Here is a 21,329-nt window from a genome sequence, read left to right as displayed (position 1 = left end):
TTGAATATGGCCGGTGTCAGTAAATGTTGGCAAAAAATCATAATTAAATTGTTGCCAGCAGCACAGTTACAGTCACCAACGCTCTGGATAACATGACAACTGCCTAACCAGCTCTTCTAGGGCAAGTAAAATGGTTAGTGGTCTCGTTTGTGTCTGGAAGTAGCTAGCAAGTTAGCTTGGGTGTTTGGCTGCAGTTGTAAGGTCAGAACACTCAAATCAACCCTACTCCTTGGCCCGAGCGTCCAGTGTGCCCTCCGAGAGCGAAACGCCCTGAATTTACAAACGGCCAACCTGACAACACTCTGAATTTACGAGCACACTCTGGCACTCCAGATTGAATTTAAGAACACACCCGAAGTCGTAAAATGTCTAACTAGTCATGTGTTATGCTAAGTAGCTAGCAAGAGGTTGCATAGCAACAGTATCAACTTCCGGTAGACAGGCAAAGCGCTAGTACGCTCAACTGAAAGCATACTGCTCGTTTACAGTATACTAAAATGAACTAATAGTATATACGCTGCTCAAGGAATTTAAGGGTACACTAAAATAACACATCCTAGATCTGAATGAATGAAATATTCTTATTAAATACTTTTTTCTTTACATAGTTGAATGTGCTGACAACAAAATCACACAAAAATTATCCATGGAAATCAAATTTATCAACGCATGGAGGTCTGGATTTGGAGTTACACTCAAAATTAAAGTGGAAAACCACACTACAGGCTGATCCAACTTTGATGTAATGTCCTTAAAACAAGTCTAAATGAGGCTCAGTAGTGTGTGTGGCCTCCACGTGCCTGTATGACCTCTCTACAATGCCTGGGCATGTTCCTGATGAGGTGGCGGATGGTCTCCTGAGGGATCTCCTCCCAGACCTGGACTTAAGCATCCGCCAACTCCTGGACAGTCTGTGGTGCAACGTGACGTTGGTGGATGGAGCGAGACGTGATGTCCCAGATGTGCTCAATTGGATTCAGGTCTGGGGAATGGGCGGGCCAGTCCATATCATCAATGCTTTCCTGTTGCAGGAACTGCTGACACACTCCAGCCACATGAGGTCTAGCATTGTCTTGCATTAGGAGGAACCCAGGGCCAACCGCACCAGCATATGGTCTCACAAGGGGTCTGAGGATCTCATCTCGGTACCTAATGGCAGTCAGGCTACCTCTGGCGAGCACATGGAGGGCTGTGCGGCCCCCCAAAGAAATGCCACCCCACACCATGACTAACCCACCACCAAACCGGTCATGCTGGAGGATGTTGCAGGCAGCAGAACGTTCTCCACGGCGTCTCCAGACTCTGTCTCGTCTGGCACATGTGCTCAGTGTGAACCTGCTTTCATCTGTGAAGAGCACAGGGCGCCAGTGGCGAATTTGCCAATCTTGGTGTTCTCTGGCAAATGCCAAACGTCCTGCACGGTGTTGGGCTGTAAGCACAACCCCCACCTGTGGACGTCGGGCCCTCATACCACCCTCATGGAGTCTGTTCCTGACCGTTTGAGCAGACACATGCACATTTGTGGCCTGCTGGAGGTCATTTTGCAGAGCTCTGGCAGTGCTCCTCCTGCTCCTCCTTGCACAAAGGCGGAGGTAGTGGTCCTGCTGCTGGGTTGTTGCCCTCCTACGGCCTCCTCCACATCGCCTGATGTACTGGCCTGTCTCCTGGTAGCGCCTCCATGCTCTGGACACTACGCAGACAGACAGAGCAAACCTTCTTGCCACAGCTCGCATTGATGTGCCATCCTGGATGAGCTGCAATACCCGAGCCACTTGTGTGGGTTGTAGACTCCGTCTCATGCTACCACTAGAGTGAAAGCACCGCCAGCATTCAAAAGTGACCAAAACATCAGCCAGGAAGCATAGGAACTGAGAAGTGGTCTGTGGTCCCCACCTGCAGAACCACTCCTTTATTGGGGGTGTCTTGCTAATTGCCTATAATTTCCACCTGTTGTCTATTCCATTTGCACAAGAGCATGTGAAATTTATTGTCAATCAGTCTTGCTTCCTAAGTGGACAGTTTGATTTCACAGAAGTGTGATTGACTTGGAGTTACATTGTGTTGTTTAAGTGTTCCCTTTATTTTTTTAGCAGTGTAGTATATAATCATTAAGTATGTAGTATACAGTATGTTAGTATGGGTATTCGAACACAGCTTAGGTAATGCTAGCATGGCTAAATCAGAACCACACTGTATTAGCACCGCTTCCACCACCTGCACAAAGTCAAAGTGTGAAACTTTTCTATTCAGAAACCTATAATCTATTTTGTACCTATCCATAGAACCATAGTAATGTAGAGAAAGTCTAGAACTGTATTCAAGCTCTATCTAACATGCCTAAGCAATGTCTATGCAGCACTACCTTTTTGTTTACAAACTACTGCTTTCGCAGATTCAAGCCCCAATTCTTTAGAGTTTTGTGCAGACCTGGGGTTAATCTTGGAAGACAATGTTGCAGAAATAGAGCCAAATAGAAATGCCAATGGTGTGTTTGTGTGTCTCAGCCGGAGGCTCCTACTACATGATCTCCCGTTCCCTGGGGCCTGAGTTTGGCGGAGCTGTCGGAATCTGCTTCTATTTGGGGACTACTTTTGCGGGTGCCATGTACATCCTTGGTGCCATCGAACTTCTGCTGGTAAGGATAGATGCTTGCTATTATTTTATTGATTTGTTTACTATCTGTTTTGTATTCCTCTGTGCCTTTTCCAGCGTTTTATATTGGGAAGAGACCACAACATTGATTAATGCAAAGATGTGCACTCACATGTCTGTGTTCTTCAGTGTAGATTGTAATGCAAGGGATGAGGATGCCGAAAGTTACCCACTAAATACAATCAATTGAAACCCATTATGTTAATAATATATTTTCATTTTTGACAAATATGAAAAGTTGTTGCAATTCCTGAGTGATTTTTCCTTAGAGACATAATATCTCAATTACCATGAATTCATCCATCAAGCTGTCACACTCAGAGCTTTATTTAGATCTGATGCTTTTTCAAAATAATACTAAGTGCATTTCCTTTCATATGCTGGTTCATTTGTTCGTGCCTTGTCTGTTCCATCATCCACCATCATAAAAACAATACAATTTTTATTACGTTTATCTGATGTCTCCAATATTTGAGATCATGTCTGATCTCTCTTCTCACTCCCATCCTCCTTTTTTCCTTCATCCTCCTTTTCTGACACTTGCTCCCTTTCTCTCCCTCCATCCTATTCTTACTCTCTCCTCTCTTCTTCTCTCATGTTCTCTTCCCTTCCCTTTCTCTCTCTCCCTCCATCTTTCCCTTCTCTAGATTTACATCCTTCCCCAGGCGGCCATTTTTAAGATGGAGGGTCTGGAAGGGGCTGATATGGAGGCAGCGATGCTGAACAACATGCGCGTGTACGGCACCATTGTGCTCAGTTTCATGGCCACAGTGGTGTTTGTGGGGGTCAAATATGTCAACAAGCTGGCTCTGGTCTTCCTGGCGTGCGTTATTCTGTCCATCCTGGCTGTTTATGCTGGGGTCATCAAGACGGCCTTTGAACCCCCTGTTTTTCCGTAAGTCTGACCTGACTGAGCCATTGTTCGCCCCAGCGCCGTTGTTATTGTTTTGATTTTGTTGATGAAAACAGAGGAGAGACGCATTCGTCAGCATGGGAGAAAAGAAATTGCACTGCATATTCTGCTGTCCTACCACGCGTGGAATAGTGTCCAGGGGGAATGGTGTTTGTTGTTTGCAGTAACTTCTTTGTTGTTGTATTATACCAAACAGACATGGGAGTTTGACCAATTAAGGTTTCCAACTTTAAAGTTGTTAGAGCTTTACAAAAAAACTAAACAAATGTCATGATGACCCTGTCTCTGGTCATGTTTAATGTTTACTTCATTTACTTAGTTAAGTCATTTAATTTTTGGAATGTTTTCCTAACCTCTAAATAGACCGGTGGCTGATGATGTCTTATCTGTCCTCCCCCTACAGCGTGTGCATCCTGGGGAACCGCACTCTGATCTCCAAGGGATTTGACCTGTGTGCCAAGGTCATTGAGAGGGACAACGGCACGGTCACCACCAAGCTGTGGAAGATTTTCTGCGACTCGGAGTTCCTCAACGCGACCTGTGATGAGTACTTTGCCAGCAACAATGTTTCTGAGATCCAGGGCATCCCAGGGGTTAGCAGTGGTATACTGGCTGGTAAGAAGTGCCCCATTCAGAACGTATTGTAAGCTAGTGTAGTCTGTAATAGAGAGACATATTGGTACTCCACAAGAGGTATGTTATTATTGTGATATTTGTGCATCTCTCTGTCTCTGTCTCACTCTCACAGAGAACCTGTTTGGTTACTACCTGGAGAAGGGAGACTTCTTGGAGAAGCGGGGAATCTCAGCCATGCAGGACCCTGACGCTCCCATCACCAACTCCAACCGTTATGTCCTGGCTGACATCACCAGCTTCTTCACCCTGCTGGTGGGGATCTATTTCCCCTCTGTCACAGGTCAGTCACTGCTGGGGTCACAGGTCAATCACTGGGTCAACGGTCAGGGGTCACTGCTGGGGACGGACTAGGCCAATCATATACCAAAAGGACAGTATGGGCACAAACCTGATCAATCTAATCACCTATATTAAGTTATTATAATTAAATTAACATTTTACCTTATGATTTCAAAGTAAATGCTACATTAAAAAAAGCACTGCTTGTATCCTCTGACTAATAATTTGCTTATACAAGGGCACCTAACGGCAGTATTGGATTTCTCACATGAGAAACATAATTCCTATTGTTATATCCACTTTATAGTAACCTGGGAGTCTCTCCACAGTCCCAAATGCAGAGAGAGAGACAGAGACATACTTTCCAGAACTGATGACACTAGAGGAGCTGAATGAGGTGAAATTAGATCAAGTGGAATTTCTGCCAAAAACCACATCAGCAGAAAGTCTGGGGAATAGATGAGTCACATTCCCACTATCATCCCAGTTTCATAACCGCTGAATAAAATGCCCATTGTGTACAAGCATTTGCTCTGTGACATTAGTATTGTCATGTTTTGTGAGAGCTGCTGCTGGTGATGTAAAATGGTTTGATGAACACTTCACCAGTTTTCTGGATTGTAAAAACAACAAACAAAAAAACACTGTTGCTTGCTATTACAAGTAAAGAATTCGTTTTTTAAAAGTTGCTAATCAAAAATTCAGATTTTTTTGTTGTTGTTGTTGGCCCTCCACTTTACCACTTTCAGACAGCACTCCCTAGCTAGCACAGTAAAAATAAATAAGTAAAAAACATGTGTGAAACCTAGGACAAGCCCTTACACATCAAGTGTGAAGGATGGGAATGGTTCCTGTTTGATCCTGTTTATCCCCCCTCCCCCTTCTTCTGTCCCTCTCCACTTCTGTCCCTCTGCCACCCAGGCATCATGGCTGGCTCTAACCGCTCTGGAGACCTGCGCGATGCCCAGAAGTCCATCCCCATAGGCACCATAGCAGCCATTACCACTACTTCTATAGTGTGTATCCTTTACTACAGTAAATACTGCCAGTCTTACTGGAGCAGTCCATGTTTTTTGAAACTTCTCAGGGACTTCTGACGAAAATACGCTGGAATGTTACATAGAATATGGGTGACGTTTGAATAGACAATATGAAGCATTTGATTCTTAATTTAGTTTCAGGTTTTGTAAATGCTTGGGAGACAGTTTGTACTAAAGCCTGTAGGTACAGTGTATTTATTTTTGAATTGATTAAGGATCTCTTTTAGCTGTTGCCAAGGCAGCAGATACTCTTCCTGGGGTCCAGCAACATTATGGCAGATATATGCAATTAAAAATACATTTCATAACACTTTTCACAACGCATTAAGTATGCCCCCAGGTCACTACTCCACTACCACATATCTACAATACAAAATCCATTGTGTGTAGAGTGCGTGTGTTAACATGTGTATGTGTATGCTTGTGTCTGTGCCTGTGCCTGTGTGTGTGTGTCTCTTCACAGTCCCCGCTGTTCCAAAGTGTATTTTTTAAATATCTGATTCTACTGCTTGGATCAGTTACCTGATGTGGAATAGAGTTCCATGTAGTCATGGCTCTATGTAGTACTGTGAGCCTCCTATAGTCTTTCCTGGACTGGGGGATTGTGAAGAGACCTCTTGTGGCATGTCTTGTAGGGTATGCATGGGTGTCCGAGCTGTGTGCTTGTAGTTTGAACAGACAGCTCAGTGTATTCAGCATAGCAATAATTCTTACAAAAACAAGTAGTGATGAAGTGAACCTCTCCTCTACTTTGAGCCATGAGAGATTGACATGCATATTATTAATGTTAGCTCTCTGTGTACATTTAAAGGCCAGCCGTGCTCCCTCTTCTGAGCCAATTGTAATTTTCCTAAATCCTTCTTTGTGGCACCTGACCACATGACTGGACAGTAGTCCAGGTGCGACAAAACTAGGGCCTGTAGGACCTGCCTTGTTGATAGTGTTAAGAAGGTAGAGCAGCGCTTTATTATGGACATACTTCTCCCCATCTTAGCTACTGTTGAATCAATATTTTTTGACTATGACAGTTTAAAATCCAGGGTTCTTCAAGCAGTTTAGTCACCTCAACTTGCTTAATTTCCACAGTATTCATTATAAGATTTATTTTAGGTTTAGGGTTTAGTGAATGATTTGTCCCAAATACAATACTTGTTGATTTTGAAATATTTAGGACTAACTGATTTCTTTCCACCCATTCTGAAACTGACTGCAGCTCTTTGTTAAGTGTTGCAGTAATTTCACTCGCTGTAGTAGCTGACATGTATAGTGTTGAGTTTCACTCGCTGTAGTAGCTGACATGTATAGCATTGAGTTTCACTCGCTGTAGTAGCTGACATGTATAGCATTGAGTTTCACTCGCTGTAGTAGCTGACATGTATAGCATTGAGTTTCACTCGCTGTAGTAGCTGACATGTATAGCATTGAGTTTCACTCGCTGTAGTAGCTGACATGTATAGCATTGAGTTTCACTCGCTGTAGTAGCTGACATGTATAGCATTGAGTTTCACTCGCTGTAGTAGCTGACATGTATAGCATTGAGTTTCACTCGCTGTAGTAGCTGACATGTATAGCATTGAGTTTCACTCGCTGTAGTAGCTGACATGTATAGCATTGAGTTTCACTCGCTGTAGTAGCTGACATGTATAGCATTGAGTCATCTGCATACAAAGGACACACTGGTTTTACTCAAAGCAAGTTGCATGTCATTAGTAAAGATTGAAAAAAGTAAGAGGCCTAGAAAGCTGCCCTGGGGAATTCCTGATTCCAACTGGATAATGTTGGAGAGACTTCCATTAAAGAACACCCTCTGTGTTCTGTTAGACAAGTAACTCTTTATCCACAATATAGCAGGGGGGTGTAAAGCCATATCACATACGTATTTACAGCAGCAGACTATGATCAATAATGTCAAAAGCCGCATTGAAGTCTAACAAAATAGCTCCCACAATCTTTTTGTCATCAATTTCTCTCAGCCAATCATCAGTAATTTGTGCCCCTGCATGTTGAATGTCTTTCCCTATAAGTGTGCTAAAAGTCTGTCTGGTCAAACACATTTTTTTCCAAAGGTTTACCTAGATCGTAGGCTTAGATTGAAGATATGGCAAATAGGAGTAGCAATATCATCCCCTGTCATTTTCCATCCAAGTTGTCAGACCCAGGTGGCTTGTCATTATTGATAGACAACAACAACAAAAAACCTAGTCTTCAAATTACAGTTATTGTCTTTCATAATTTTGTCATGGATGTATAGTGTCAGAGTTTTATTGCTGGCATGTCATGCCTAAGTTTGCTAACCTTGCCAATGAAAAAATCATTAAAATAGTTGGCAATATCACTGGGTTTTATGATGAAGGAGCCATCTGATTCAATAAATGATGATGGAGCTGAGTTTGCCTTTTGCCCAGAATTTCATTTAAGGTGTTCCATAGCTTTTTACTATCGTTCTTCATATAATTTATCTTTGTTTCATAGTATAGTTTCTTGGTTTTTTTATTCAGTTTATTCACATAATTTCTCAATTTGCAGTATGTTTATTTGCCATTCCTTTTGCCTCATCCCTCTCAACCATGCAATTGTTCCATTCCTTATCAATCCACAGGGATTTAACAGTTGTTACAGACATTTTCTTAATGGGTGCATGCTTATTAGTAACTGGAATAAGCAATTTCATAAATGGGTCAAGTGCAGCGTATTGTTGCTCTTCATTGTGTAATGTGTGTATTGTGAGGTCTGTGTGTGTGTTCCTTCACTGCTCCTCCCAGACATGTCTGCCGTGGTCCTGTTTGGGGCCTGCATTGAAGGAGTGGTCCTGAGGGACAAGTGAGTTATTTGTATTCCACTCTACATCCACTTCCTGTATTACTATAGCTATCATCGTTGCCTCGTGAGTCTTGCCCATCTCAAAATCAATACTCTCCCACTAATTGTCCATGTAATCAGATGCAACACATAGAATAACAAATAATACTTAAAGGACTTGATTGAGAATGTGTGCACTGAATTGATACTGCAATGGACAGTGGACGAGGGTAGCTGTTATAACAAAAACTAATTGAAAAAGTCAACTTAGATCTGTCTCTCTGACTTCAGGTTTGGTGAGGGGGTGGATGGTAACCTTGTAATTGGTACCCTGGCGTGGCCTTCACCATGGGTGATCGTGATTGGCTCCTTCTTCTCCACCTGTGGGGCAGGGCTTCAGAGTTTGACTGGAGCGCCACGCCTCCTGCAGGCCATCTCCCGCGATAGTGTAATCCCTTTCCTTAAAGTGAGTAAACACACACATACATACACACATACACACACACACACACACACACACATATACACTAGCACTATTTACTTCATGGAGTGGTCAATCAGCAGACATTAGTAATTTTCTGTATATGTTATACTGCATATTATTACCTGAACCACTATTTCTACTCTTCTAATACCATCGAGACAATTTCTCTGTTTGTTCAGAGAAATGTAGATCCACTCTACTCAAATAGCCCTCAAGTGTGTCGGGGCTAGCAGTGATTACTAATTCATGGTCCTACTATAGTCCAGGCTCAGGTTGAGTTGCTGTGACAGGAGCTGTCTGTCATCCCCACTGATTAAATGAGGGAAAGTTTCCCAGACTGAGCAGACATGTCTAACGTGTGATATAGGGACGATAATGATTAATCATGCTGCAGCAAGGACCAGTGTGACCTGAATGAGAGGCCGAGAGGGGCTGAAACTCTTGCAGTCCACTCAACTTAATACTACAATGTGCCGTGCTATAGGTTCAGGTGTGCGTGCATGCAGGTGTGGGTGTTAATAGTTCATTGTACCTCACTGTTGTGCGTTGTCTGTAGGTTTTTGGGCATGGCAAGGCCAACGGAGAGCCTACCTGGGCCCTACTCCTCACAGCCAGTATCTGTGAGATTGGCATCATCATCGCCTCTCTGGACGCTGTTGCCCCCATCCTCTCCATGTAAGACCACCACATGTCTAATATATACTCTGCTTCTCATGAACACACTATGGAGATGGTTATGTCTTGGTAGCAAGTATAGCTGTTCTGAGTTCTTCTTTCTCTCTCTGTGTAGGTTCTTCTTGATGTGCTACATGTTTGTCAACCTGGCCTGTGCCCTGCAAACTCTGCTGAGAACCCCCAACTGGAGGCCTCGCTTCAAGTTCTACCACTGGTGAGTTAAACAACTCAACATAGCAGACATAGCTCTAGATCTTAGCCATGGGATCATCGCCAAAGAGTGCTGCTTAGCTAATATTCTCAGGTGTGAAACAGTCTACTACAGCATTTGTGTTTTGCACTGGATATCAAGCCAGACCAGGTAGGTTCCTGTTAGGAAGCAGTTATTTACCTGAATAGTCTGCCAGAGACACTGCGGGAATCTGGAGCCTGGCTTAGCCTATAATGATCCTCTACTGGCTTGAATGTAACAACAGCAGACAGAGAGACAAGATATCCTGTCTCCAATCTGTGGCCATTATTATAATCAGTGACTGGTTTGACTTTCGCAGCAACAGACTGAGGATATAACTTCCTGTCCCTCTCCCCAACAGGGCTCTCTCCTTCCTGGGCATGAGCTTGTGTCTGTCGCTCATGTTTATCTGTTCCTGGTACTACGCCATTGTTGCCATGGTGATTGCTACCTGCATCTACAAATACATTGAGTTTGCTGGGTGAGTGAGCTTCCAACCTTGGACTACAAAGCAAAGAAAAATCGCAACTAAGAAATTATATATAATAGTCAAAATAAAGAAAAACCCTGGAATGAGTAAGTGTGTCTAAACTTTTCACTGGTACTGTATATATATTTTTATTTATTTAACCTAGAGATTAAAAATCAATTTCACAAGAGAGCCCTGCACATATTACAATAAAAACAGAATTAGAAAACATACTCATATATTTGTATAAAACTATATAATTCAGCACACAATAACAAAATAACAAAATTTTCCCAAATCTGTGGAGACTGAAGGGATCGCTAGTATTATCCATTCCTGAGAACAGGCTTGGTAACTTATGATTCTTAACTTAATTAATGAAGTTACATATGAGGGGAGTTTCTGGACAGAGAGGTCCATCCCACATTTTTATACAGACTACAATGATGAGTCCTAAAATTGTCCCCTGTGATAAAACGTATTGCGGAATGGTACAAAGGTTGCCGCATGCATGTAAACAATATCACCAAAATCCAATGGAGAAGCGTTGTTTGAACAATTGTTCTCCTGTTTTCAATATAGAGGCATGATTTATTTCGATATGAACAGACAATCTTGAATCTTAGCTTCTTAGACATATTTTCTATATGCGTTACGAAGGACAACTTGTCATCAATCCAGACACCCAGGTACATATTGAGAAACAAGTTCAATTTGGGCTCCATTTGTAGCGCAAATATGCAGGTTCTCAGTGTCAACATTTCATGACCTAAAGAACAGTATGAGCTTGGTTTTACTTGTATTTAATGCATCATGAAGGTGTCGGAGGGGATAGCTGCGTCTTATTGGCTCTTAACCAACCATGCTATTTTTTTTTTTTTTGCGTTGTTCGTAACTTGTTTTGTACATAATGTTGCTGCTACCATTTCTTATGACCCAAAAGAGCTTCTGGACATCAGAACTGCGATTACTTACCTCAGATCAGAGTTTTTCTTCGATGAGTCAGACGGGAGGGAGATACTACAGACACTAGGCCCAGATCCCTGCCATTCGCTGGAGAAGGAAACGTCTATCAGGCGACGAGTGGCTAATCTGCCTTTGCCTTCCATTCTACTAGCCAAAGATCAATCGCTGGAAAATAAATGGGTCAAACTGAAAGCACGTATATCCTACCAACGGGACATTAAAAACTGTAATATCTTATGTTTCACCAAGTTGTGGCTGAACGACGACATTAAGAACATACAACTCGTGGGTTATACACTCTATTGACAGGATTGAACAGCAGCCTCTGGTAAGACATGGTGCGGGGGCCTATGCATATATGTAAACAACAGCTGGTGCACGATATCTAAGGAAGTCTCAAGGTTTTGCTCAACTGAGGTAGAATATCTCATGATAAGCTGTAGACCATACTATCTACCTAGAGAGTTTTCATATGTATTTTTGGTAGCGGTCTACATACCACCACAGATCGATGCTGGCACTAAAACCACACTCAATGAGCTGTATACCGCCATAAGCAAACAGGAAATCACTCATCCAGAGGCGGTGCTCCTAGTGGCCGGGGAGTTTAATGCAGGGAAATTTAAATCAGTTTTACCAAATTTCTATCAGCATGTTAAATGTGCAACCAGAGGGAAAAAAATTCTAGACCACCTTTACTCAACACAGAGACGAGTACAAAGCTCCATTTGGCAAATCTATCCATAATTCTATCCTCCTGATTCCTGCTTACAAGCAAAAATTAAAGCAGGAAGCACCAGTGACTCTGCCTATAAAAAAGTGGTCAGATGAAGCAGATGCTAAACTACAGGACAGTTTTGCTAGCACAGAATGGAATATGTTCCGAGATTCTTCAAATGACATTGAAGAGTACAGAACATCAGTCAGTGGCTTTATCAATAAGTGCATCGAGGACGTCGTCCCCACAGTGACTGTACGTACCCCAACCAGAAGCCATGATTTACAGGCAACATTTGCACTGAGCTAAAGGGTAGAGCTGCCGCTTTCAAGGAATGGGACTCTAACCCAGAAGCTTATAAGAAATCCCACTATGCCATCAGATGAACCATCAAACAAGCAAAGCTTCAATAGAGGACTAAGACCGAATCGCACTACACCAGCTCTGACGATCGTCGGATGTGGCAGGGCTTGCAAACTATTACAGACTACAAAGGGAAACACAGCCAAGAGCTTCCAAGTAACATGAGCCTACAAGGCGAGCTAAATAACTTCTATGCTCACTTCAAGTCAAGTAACATTGAAACATGCATGAGAGCATCAGCTGTTTTCCCGATGACTGTGTGATCACGCTCTCTGCAGCCGATGTAAGTAAGACCTTAAAACAGGTCAACATTCACAAGGCCACAGGGCCAGGCGGATTACCAGGACGTGTACTCCGAGCATGCGCTGACCAACTGGCAAGTGTCTTCACTGACATTTTCGACCTCTCCCTGTCTGAGTCTGCAATACCAACATGTTTTAAGCAGACCAACATAGTCCTTGTGCCCAAGAACACTACGGTAACCTGCCTAAATGACTACCAACCCGTAGCACTCACGTATGTAGCCATGAAATGCTTTGAAAGGCTCATATCAACACCATTATCCCAGAAACCCTAGACCCACTCCAATTTGCATACCACACAAACAGATCCACAGATGATGCAATCTCTATTGCACTCCACATTGCCCTTTCACACCTGGACAAAAGGCAAACCTGTGTGAGAATGCTATTCATTGAATATAGCTCAGCGTTCAACACCATAGTGCCCTCAAAGCTCATCAATAAGCTAAGGACCCTGTGACTAAACACCTCCCTCTGCAACTGGATCCTGGACTTCCTGACGAGTGTTAAGGGTAGGTAACAACACATCCGCCACGCTGATCTTCAACACAGGGGCCCCTCAGGGGTGCGTGCTCAGTCTCCTCCTGTACTCCCTGTTCACTCATGACTGCACGGCCAGGCACGACTCCAACACTATCATTAAGTTTGCTGACGACATAATAGTGGTAAGCTTGATAACCGACAATGATGAGACAGCCTATAGGGAGGAGGTCAGAGACCTGACCGTGTGGTGCAAGGACAACAACGTCTCCCTCAACGTGATCAAGACAAAGGAGATGATTGTGGACTACAGATAAAGGAGGACCAAGCATGTCCCCATTCTCATCGACGGGGCTGTAGTGGAGCAGGTTAAGAGCTTCAATTTCCTTGGCATCCACATCATCAAGAAACTAACATGGTCCAAGCACACCAAGACATTTGTGAAGAGGGAACAACAAAACCTATTCCCCCTCAGGAGACTGAAAAGATTTGGCATGGGTCCTCAGATCCTCAAAAGTCTTTACAGCTGCACTATCGAGAGGATCCTGACTGGTTTCATCACTGCCTGGTATGGCAACTGCTCGGCTTCCGACCGCAAGGCACTACAGAGGGTAGTGCGTACGGCCCAGTACATCACCGGGACCAAGCTTCCTGCCATCCAGGACCTCTATACCAGGCAGTGTCAGAGGAAGGCCCTAAAAATTGTCAGACTCCAGCCACTCTAATCATAGACTGTTCTCTCTGTTACCGCACGGCAAGCAGTATCGGAGTGCCAAGTCTAGGTCCAAGAGGCTTCTAAACAACTTCTACCCCCAAGCCATAAGACTCCTGAACAGCTAATCAAATGGCTACCCAGACTATTTGCAGCCCCCCTTCTACGCTACTGCTACTCACTGTTATCTATGCATAGTCACTTTAATAACTCTACCTACATATTACCTCGGCATCAGGGCCCTCGCACCTTGACTCTGTACAGGTACCCCATTTATATAGCCCCGCTGTTGTTGTTTAATGCTGCTCTTTAATTATTTGTTATTCTTATCTGTCTTATTTTCTTAAAACTGCATTGTTGGTTAAGCACTTGTAAAGTAAGCATTTCACTGTAAGGTCGACACCGGTTGTATTTGGCGCATGTGACAAGTAAAATTTGATTTAATTTAAGATCTGTAAGTGATTTCTGAATTCATGCTGAAGTTCACGAATGGCCTGCTGCACCGAGGTGGCACAGGAATACAAAACTGTGTCATCTGCATAGAGATGAATGTTACAAGTATTAACAGTGTTTCCTATGTCACGAATGTACAAGGTGAACAACAGTAATAATAAATCAAACCCTGAGGAACACCTTTTTGAATCTCAAGGAATTCAGATTTAACCGCATCTGTGACCTGAGTTCTGTCGCTAAGATAATTCTGAAACCTTAAACGGGCTGTATATCCCAGGCCTATTTTTGATAACTTCTTCAGCAAAACAGAATGATTAACAGTGTCGAACGCCTTTGACAGGTCAATAAACAAAGCAGCACAACTCTTTTTAGCATCCAAGGCATTGACAAGATCATTAACAACTAGCATTGTTGCTGTGGTAATATTATGCCCAGGCCTAAACCCTGATTGGTTTATATTAAAAATACAATTATCAGGTAAAAAGGAATTAAGTTGTACATTAACCAAGGATTCAGGAATCTTCACTAAAGAAGGTCGTCTTGAAATGGTGCGATAGTTGTCCAGATCCTTTGTATCCCTCCTTATGTAGTGGTAGCACATGCGGAGTTCCATGGTTAGGGATACTTCCTGAAAACAATGTTTAATAAATGTGGGCTACCGAGGCAGCAATAAGGGGAGCTGCACACTTACGCAGACCAGGCTGCAAATGATCAGCCCCTGTGGATTTATTTTGTCTAATGTTAGCAAAACATCCAGGACTACTTTATCGGTGAATTTCCAAAAAGAAAACTCCTGACCAGCATTTTCAGTCAATATATTTTCACCATCAACATCCAAACTATTCTTTTCAAGAGCTGGCTTTGAAATACATTCAAATACATAGCCTGCAGAGATAAAATGGCGATTAAATGCATTAATGATATCAATTTAGTCTAAATTGATTTCTTGGGGGAGAGAAGGGGAGACAACCCTTCAGTGACAAAACAACTTTCCAGAAGGTAGCTGGTTTCCCTGTGCATTCAGATAGTGTATTAACATAATAATACAATTTGGCTTTTTTAACTATTTTTATACACACCGATTTCTCAATCGCCTAAAAGACTGCCAGTCTGGGCCCGAGTCTGTGAATCTAGCTTTCGCCCAGGCAGCATCTCTGTTGTGTATGACTTCAGATAGCTCAGGACTGAACCAAGGACAAGACCTATTTTTTTAATTCTCAGTTTTTTAAAGGGAGCATGTTTATCTGCAATACAGTTGAAAACATTTGAGAAGGGGTTCAGAGCCAACTCTGGGTCAGGTATAGATGCAATACAATCAAAGTCACCAAAATAAAGATCACAAAAAAAGGCCTGTTCATTAAAAAATGTATTCCTCTTTGGATGTAATCATCCGTATATCTTTGACACATACAATGGGACAGTGGTCACTAATATCCAAATAAAATACCCCACTCCCAGCATATTACTCTGGAGTATTTGTAAATATGACGTCAATCAAAGTTCGTAGGGTCCTTTAAGTTTGGACGAGTAGGCTTTGTCATCAGCTGGCACAAATTTAGATTAGTACAAAAATAATTTAAATAGTCAGTCAGCATCCTGCATTCCACATGCAATATTAAAATCTCCTGTGGTCAACACCTCTGGGGTAGTAAATATTGCAATTAAATCAGTGAGTTTGTTTAGTACACACTTCTTGGTGGAGGGTGGACGATAGGTTCACATAACTGCTATTGTTTGGTTTAAACCCAACTAAAGACTTAAAGCCAAAATTTCAAATTGTTAAGGACTGGTGGTAGCCTTTAACAGAGACAAAGAAAGAAGATGATTTGTGTAAATTGCAACACCACCACCTTTACCTTTCCTATCAGCTCTAAACACATTTTAACCAGAGTTTTATCAGTTAACCAAGTTTCAGATCAAATAACAATATCAGGGTCTGCCTGAGAGGTCCACATCCTGACATGATCCATTTTAGGTAATAAACTATGAATGTTAAGTTGTTAAAATGTCAAACCTTTTCTGCATTTAAAATCACAGAGTTTCAATACAAGTCAGATTACTTTGAGATTTCAGAGCAACGGGAGACTCAAAGATTGGATTATACGTATTAGGAAAAGAAAAGAAAGTAGGAATAGCAGTTACATTTGTCCGGTTAGCACCATTTGACATGTCACCACTTTCAGATACAACATGTGGAACTCTCACAGTGACCAAAGAGGAGATGATAAAAACTGACTTACATGTAATGCTAATATTGTCTTCACATCTATCTATATATATATATATATATTACATTACACACACAGTACCAGTCAAAAGTATTTATTTGTACTATTTTCGACATTGTAAAATAATAGTGAAAAAAAGTGTGGAAAAAAATCAAAATATATTTAATATTTGAGATTCTTCAAAGTAGCCACCCTTTGCCTTTATGACAGCTTTCCACACTCTTGGCATTAAAAAATATGTGAATGAAATATAAATCAAACTGGAGATTTTGAAATACAATGGTTAAACACTGTTGGGATGTTCTCATGTTCACACTCACAGGCTATTAAACACACATACTAAGCATCAGTGAAAATGTCAGTTCATTGATGGTTAATTGGCTCTAACTCTCTGCTCGGTGTTGTGTGACAGGGCAGAGAAGGAGTGGGGAGATGGTATACGTGGCATCTCACTCAGCGCTGCTCGCTTCGCCCTCATGAGGCTGGAGGAGGGACCGCCTCACACCAAGAACTGGAGGTCAGTGAGTCACAGAGAGGGGTACTCACAACTACAAGATACACTTCTATTATTGCACAAGCTTTAGTCATCATCTGTACCATACTGAACTCAAGGGAAATGTATTTGATTATATTGAGATTTGATATTGATATTTGATATTCATGAATTTAAAAAAACAACAACATTATTTAATGGTATTTCTGCCGGTTTCCAGCTTTAGTCTCTCTGTAAATCTGAATGTGACTGATTGTTGATATTCTTGCTGGTTAGGCCTCAGATTATGGTTCTGGTGAGCATGGATTCAGAACAGAATGTGGAGCAGCCCCGTCTGCTGTCCCTGACCAATCAGCTGAAAGCAGGAAAAGGTCTTACCATCGTGGGTACCTCAGTGGTGGGCACCTTCCTCAACAACCATGCAGAGGCCCAGCAGGCAGATCAGGTTCGTACTGTCTGAGAGACACACACACAGAAACAGTGATGAATCATTTCTGAATAATTTATAACACCCTGGTCTCTCTTCCACTGTGTGCTCCAGTCTCTGAGGAAGCTGATGGAGACAGAGAAGGTGAAGGGTTTCTCCCAGGTGGTGATCTCCTCCAACCTGAGGGATGGGACCTCCCACCTGATCCAGGTCGGGGGACTGGGAGGCCTGAAGCACAACACTGTGCTGGTCAGCTGGCCACGCACCTGGAAACAGGCTGAGGACAACCTGCGCTTCAGGAACTTCATCGGTGAGTTAGAGGTGGTCAGATGACAGGTTTTTCACTATGCTAAGAATGCTTTGGGAAGGTTTTGTGTGTTATCATCATCATATCCTAACTCATGTTCAACACCTCTGCAGAGGTGGTTAGGGAGACGACTGCAGCAAGCATGGCTCTGCTGGTCCCTAAAAACATTGCTGCCTACCCGTCGAACGGAGAACGCTTCACTGAAGGCCACATTGACGTGTGGTGGATCGTCCATGATGGAGGAATGCTGATGCTGCTGCCCTTCCTTCTCCGCCAGCACAAGGTGGGATCCCATTTTGGGGATTTGGAGAGAACATGTTTTTCAGTGTTTGTTATTCAGCAATCAGCCATAGACTTTCTTGTGTTGACAGGTTTGGAGGAAGTGTAAGATGCGCATCTTCACCGTGGCCCAAATGGACGACAACAGCATCCAGATGAAGAAAGACCTGATCACCTTCCTGTATCACCTGCGTATCGATGCTGAGGTCGAGGTGGTGGAAATGGTGAGAGACAAAACCATGTTGTATGTTTTTAACATGTGCTCCGTAAGGTGATGTGTTTGTGAGAGCAATGGCAGTTCAGTCAAATAATGTGCATTGAAACAGTATGTTTTAACACCCATTTTTAGCATGACAGTGATATCTCAGCCTATACATATGAGAAGACCCTGGTGATGGAGCAGCGCACCCAGATCCTCAAACAGATGCACCTCACCAAAAATGAGATGGAGAGAGAAGTAAGCCCTGACACCTCCCTCCTCTAATGTTTAACTCATACATAGGGAACTGACTAGGATTTAATATTACCAGTGTGGTTGTTAGCAATCACCAAACAAAGACATAGTGGGCAAAAGAAAGCTCCTATGGTTTATCTAACCCCTTTTAGTACCACTTGTGTTGAATAAAACAATGACCTTATAGATTATCTGAAGGTTTTTTAGTTCACCTCTACCTTGTTATTTGTATTCAGCCAGCCATCATCACTCACTGATTTTGAAAGGCAACAGGGCAAGGCAACAGGGAAATGATTATAATTACTGAGCAAGGTTTAAAATGCAATCTCTGTGTCTGCACTTGCCTGGACTGATCTATCTCATTAATCAAGAAAGCAGACTGAACAATATTAACATCAGATAAGATAAAGTGTGAGGACTTACAGAACAACCTGTGTGCTCTAACAATGACTATTCCACTTCAAAAACAAGTATTCATTCTATAATGTCATGCATGTAAAAATAAAAAAAATACAGAAAAACACATGCTACAGAACATAAGCATCAAATCTGGCTTTGCGTTGAGCTATCCACCCCTCCAGTTATAATCTGTCAAGTATTGACACATTGCTTCTCTGTGATTTGTTGTACCAGTAACTTACATATCTCAACTCGAAGTCTCATGTTTGAACTCTTTGTCTTTCTTTAAAACCTCTTGCTGCTTTGATTTCCACAGATCCAGAGCATCACTGATTCATCCCGTGGTTCTATCCGCCGTAAGAACCCGTCTAACTTGCAGTCTCAGCAGAGCAGTGAGGAGCCGGCAGGAGTCAGCGTGGAGGAGAAACCAGAGGAGGAGGTACAGAAGTGTGCTCATACCTAACTCTCTGATCAACCTTTGTACTATGTGTAAAGGATGCCACACTGCTTGCTTAACGAGCACCGATTCTTCCTGATTTGGTTCACACCGAGGCTCCAACCAAGGACCTGTGCCTTGCTAGCGCACGTGACTGCCCTCCTAAAGCATCTTAACAGTCAGCGTTACGTGAAATGCTAGCTATTCTCTGGCATAAGTGGGGACACTTCAGGCTGAGGAGTAAGTTTCACACATCCCCATGTGCTACATTCACCCCTAGAACTTACTCAACATTGATCCCAGTGTTGAGCTGAGCACCACTGTAATGGACATCAAGCTGCTTGCTTAGCTAGTACCACATCCTAATGATTCAGCTCACACCGAGCCTCAAACCCAGGACCTGTGCCTTGCTTGCAGACGTGGCCACCCCTCCTAAAGCGTCTTACCAGTCAGCACCACATGAAAAGCTAGCTATTCTCTGGCATAATTGGGGACACTTCAGGCTGAGGAGTAAGTTTCACACATCCCCATGTGCTACTCTATCTGTCCTTCATTCTGCTGTGTTTAAATGGTTCTATTTTTCACCATCTCTCTCATCCGCTGCATTTTTTTCTTTGTTCTGTCTATCCTCTGTCAACTCTAGGCCTACTGCCTTACCTCATCCTCTGTCAACTCTTGGCCTACTGCCTTACCTCATCCTCTGTCAAAATGCCAATTCTCTCACTTTGATATTGTTCTCTGGCGTGTAGCATTTTAAGGGGACCTTTTCCTCTACAGCATAAAGAAGGGATATGACAGAACAGCATCTTACCTAGTTTCTTTGTTACAGTGCCCCAATTGTGCTTTCAACTCACCGCCCAGTGGTGGTCTGGTGTTTATATTGCGTCACCCCAACTGACAGATCTCTTTCTTTCCTTCACCCTGTCACGTTGTTGTGTGGTGTCCCTCTCTTAGTCTGTGGCTGTCTCCCGCCCTAAACAGGTGCAGCTGATCCACAATAAGAACCCCACGTCCCCCACCACGCCCGCAGGGAGCGCTGCCACCCCCGGGTCGGAGGTGCAGATGACCTGGACAGACAAGGCTGAGACCCAGGCTGCAGCAGGCCACCCAGAGCAGGGCGGGGTCAAAGACATCTTCAACATGAAGCCGTGAGTCTGCTGTCACTTTCACTTTCAATCACGTGTCCAAAGGCTTGTGTGGACTACTCTCTTAGGGAAAAAAAGGTGCTATCTAGAACCTTTAAAGGTTCTTCGGCTGTCCCCATAGGAGAGCCCTTTGAATAACCACTTTTGATTTCAGATAGAACCCTTTTGGTTCCATGTAGAACCATCTCTTTCAACAGAGGGTTCTACATGGAACCCAAAAGTGTTCTACCTGGAACCAAAAAGGGTTCTATCTGGAACCAACGAGGGTTCTCCTTTGGGGACAGCCGAAGAATGCTTTTGGAACCCTTTTTTCTGGGAGTGTATTCCTAAACCGTGTTAAATGCGGAAGACACATTTCAGTTGAATGCATTCAGTTGTACAGCTGACTAGGTATCCCCCTTTCCCTTTAAAATAAATAGAAAATAAGGTCAAAGTATTTATAGGTTGTTACTGTTGGGGGGTGGCAGTTGTTTATAAGCTAGTTTCAGAAGTAATACCACAAAGGTTTGAAAGGCTTTGAGTGTCATCCGCACAACACAACTTCTCAATGTAAGTTCAGTGTTGTAAAGATCTCTGCATTGTCATTCTCTTCTTAACATGCTGCAGGGAGTGGGAGAGCCTGTAAGTATTACATTAGCATGATGTTTAAATGTTTTCCATGCATGTTGTGAAATAGCAGTAATGATGCAACATGCATTCTGTAACCTACTCCCGTCAGGAACCAGTCCAACGTGAGGCGCATGCACACAGCGCTGAGGCTCAATGAGGTCATCATGAAGAAGTCCAAGGAGGCCAAGCTAGTGCTGCTCAACATGCCTGGACCACCCAAGAACCGCATGGGAGAGGAAAACTGTATCCTATCATATCTTTGTCATAGATATGTTATATTATAGACTTCTGTATTTTATAGTACTATAACAATACGTAGCTTCTACTGTCATAAATGTAAGTGAAACCAAGGGGCTCAACAGGATAGCTAGCATGAATA

At 42.9% G+C, this 21,329-nt stretch overlaps 1 protein-coding gene across 3 annotated transcripts in view; it reads left to right on the top strand.

The window, feature by feature from the left end:
* Positions 1-21,329, top strand: part of LOC135527925 (solute carrier family 12 member 5-like) — a 118,887-nt gene that overhangs the window by 74,756 nt on the left and 22,802 nt on the right. Inside the window, exons 6-25 of one of the 3 annotated variants that reach the window (XM_064956590.1) lie at positions 2,505-2,635; positions 3,300-3,547; positions 3,969-4,180; positions 4,314-4,481; positions 5,402-5,500; positions 8,283-8,340; positions 8,611-8,785; positions 9,360-9,478; positions 9,594-9,692; positions 10,072-10,191; positions 16,814-16,918; positions 17,171-17,339; positions 17,436-17,631; positions 17,742-17,911; positions 18,000-18,131; positions 18,257-18,364; positions 19,077-19,199; positions 20,151-20,344; positions 20,948-20,962; positions 21,060-21,176. In XM_064956590.1, the coding sequence (XP_064812662.1) occupies positions 2,505-2,635; positions 3,300-3,547; positions 3,969-4,180; positions 4,314-4,481; positions 5,402-5,500; positions 8,283-8,340; positions 8,611-8,785; positions 9,360-9,478; positions 9,594-9,692; positions 10,072-10,191; positions 16,814-16,918; positions 17,171-17,339; positions 17,436-17,631; positions 17,742-17,911; positions 18,000-18,131; positions 18,257-18,364; positions 19,077-19,199; positions 20,151-20,344; positions 20,948-20,962; positions 21,060-21,176 (2,758 nt within the window). Of the gene's footprint in view, positions 1-2,504; positions 2,636-3,299; positions 3,548-3,968; positions 4,181-4,313; positions 4,482-5,401; positions 5,501-8,282; positions 8,341-8,610; positions 8,786-9,359; positions 9,479-9,593; positions 9,693-10,071; positions 10,192-16,813; positions 16,919-17,170; positions 17,340-17,435; positions 17,632-17,741; positions 17,912-17,999; positions 18,132-18,256; positions 18,365-19,076; positions 19,200-20,150; positions 20,345-20,947; positions 20,963-21,059; positions 21,194-21,329 lie in introns of all 3 variants that reach the window. The other 2 variants (XM_064956589.1, XM_064956588.1) reach the window with 2 other exon arrangements.

Source organism: Oncorhynchus masou, chromosome 33 (genome assembly GCF_036934945.1).
Source record: "Oncorhynchus masou masou isolate Uvic2021 chromosome 33, UVic_Omas_1.1, whole genome shotgun sequence".
Taxonomy (NCBI): Eukaryota; Metazoa; Chordata; class Actinopteri; order Salmoniformes; family Salmonidae; genus Oncorhynchus; species Oncorhynchus masou.
This window is presented reverse-complemented; position numbering and strand designations above follow the sequence as displayed.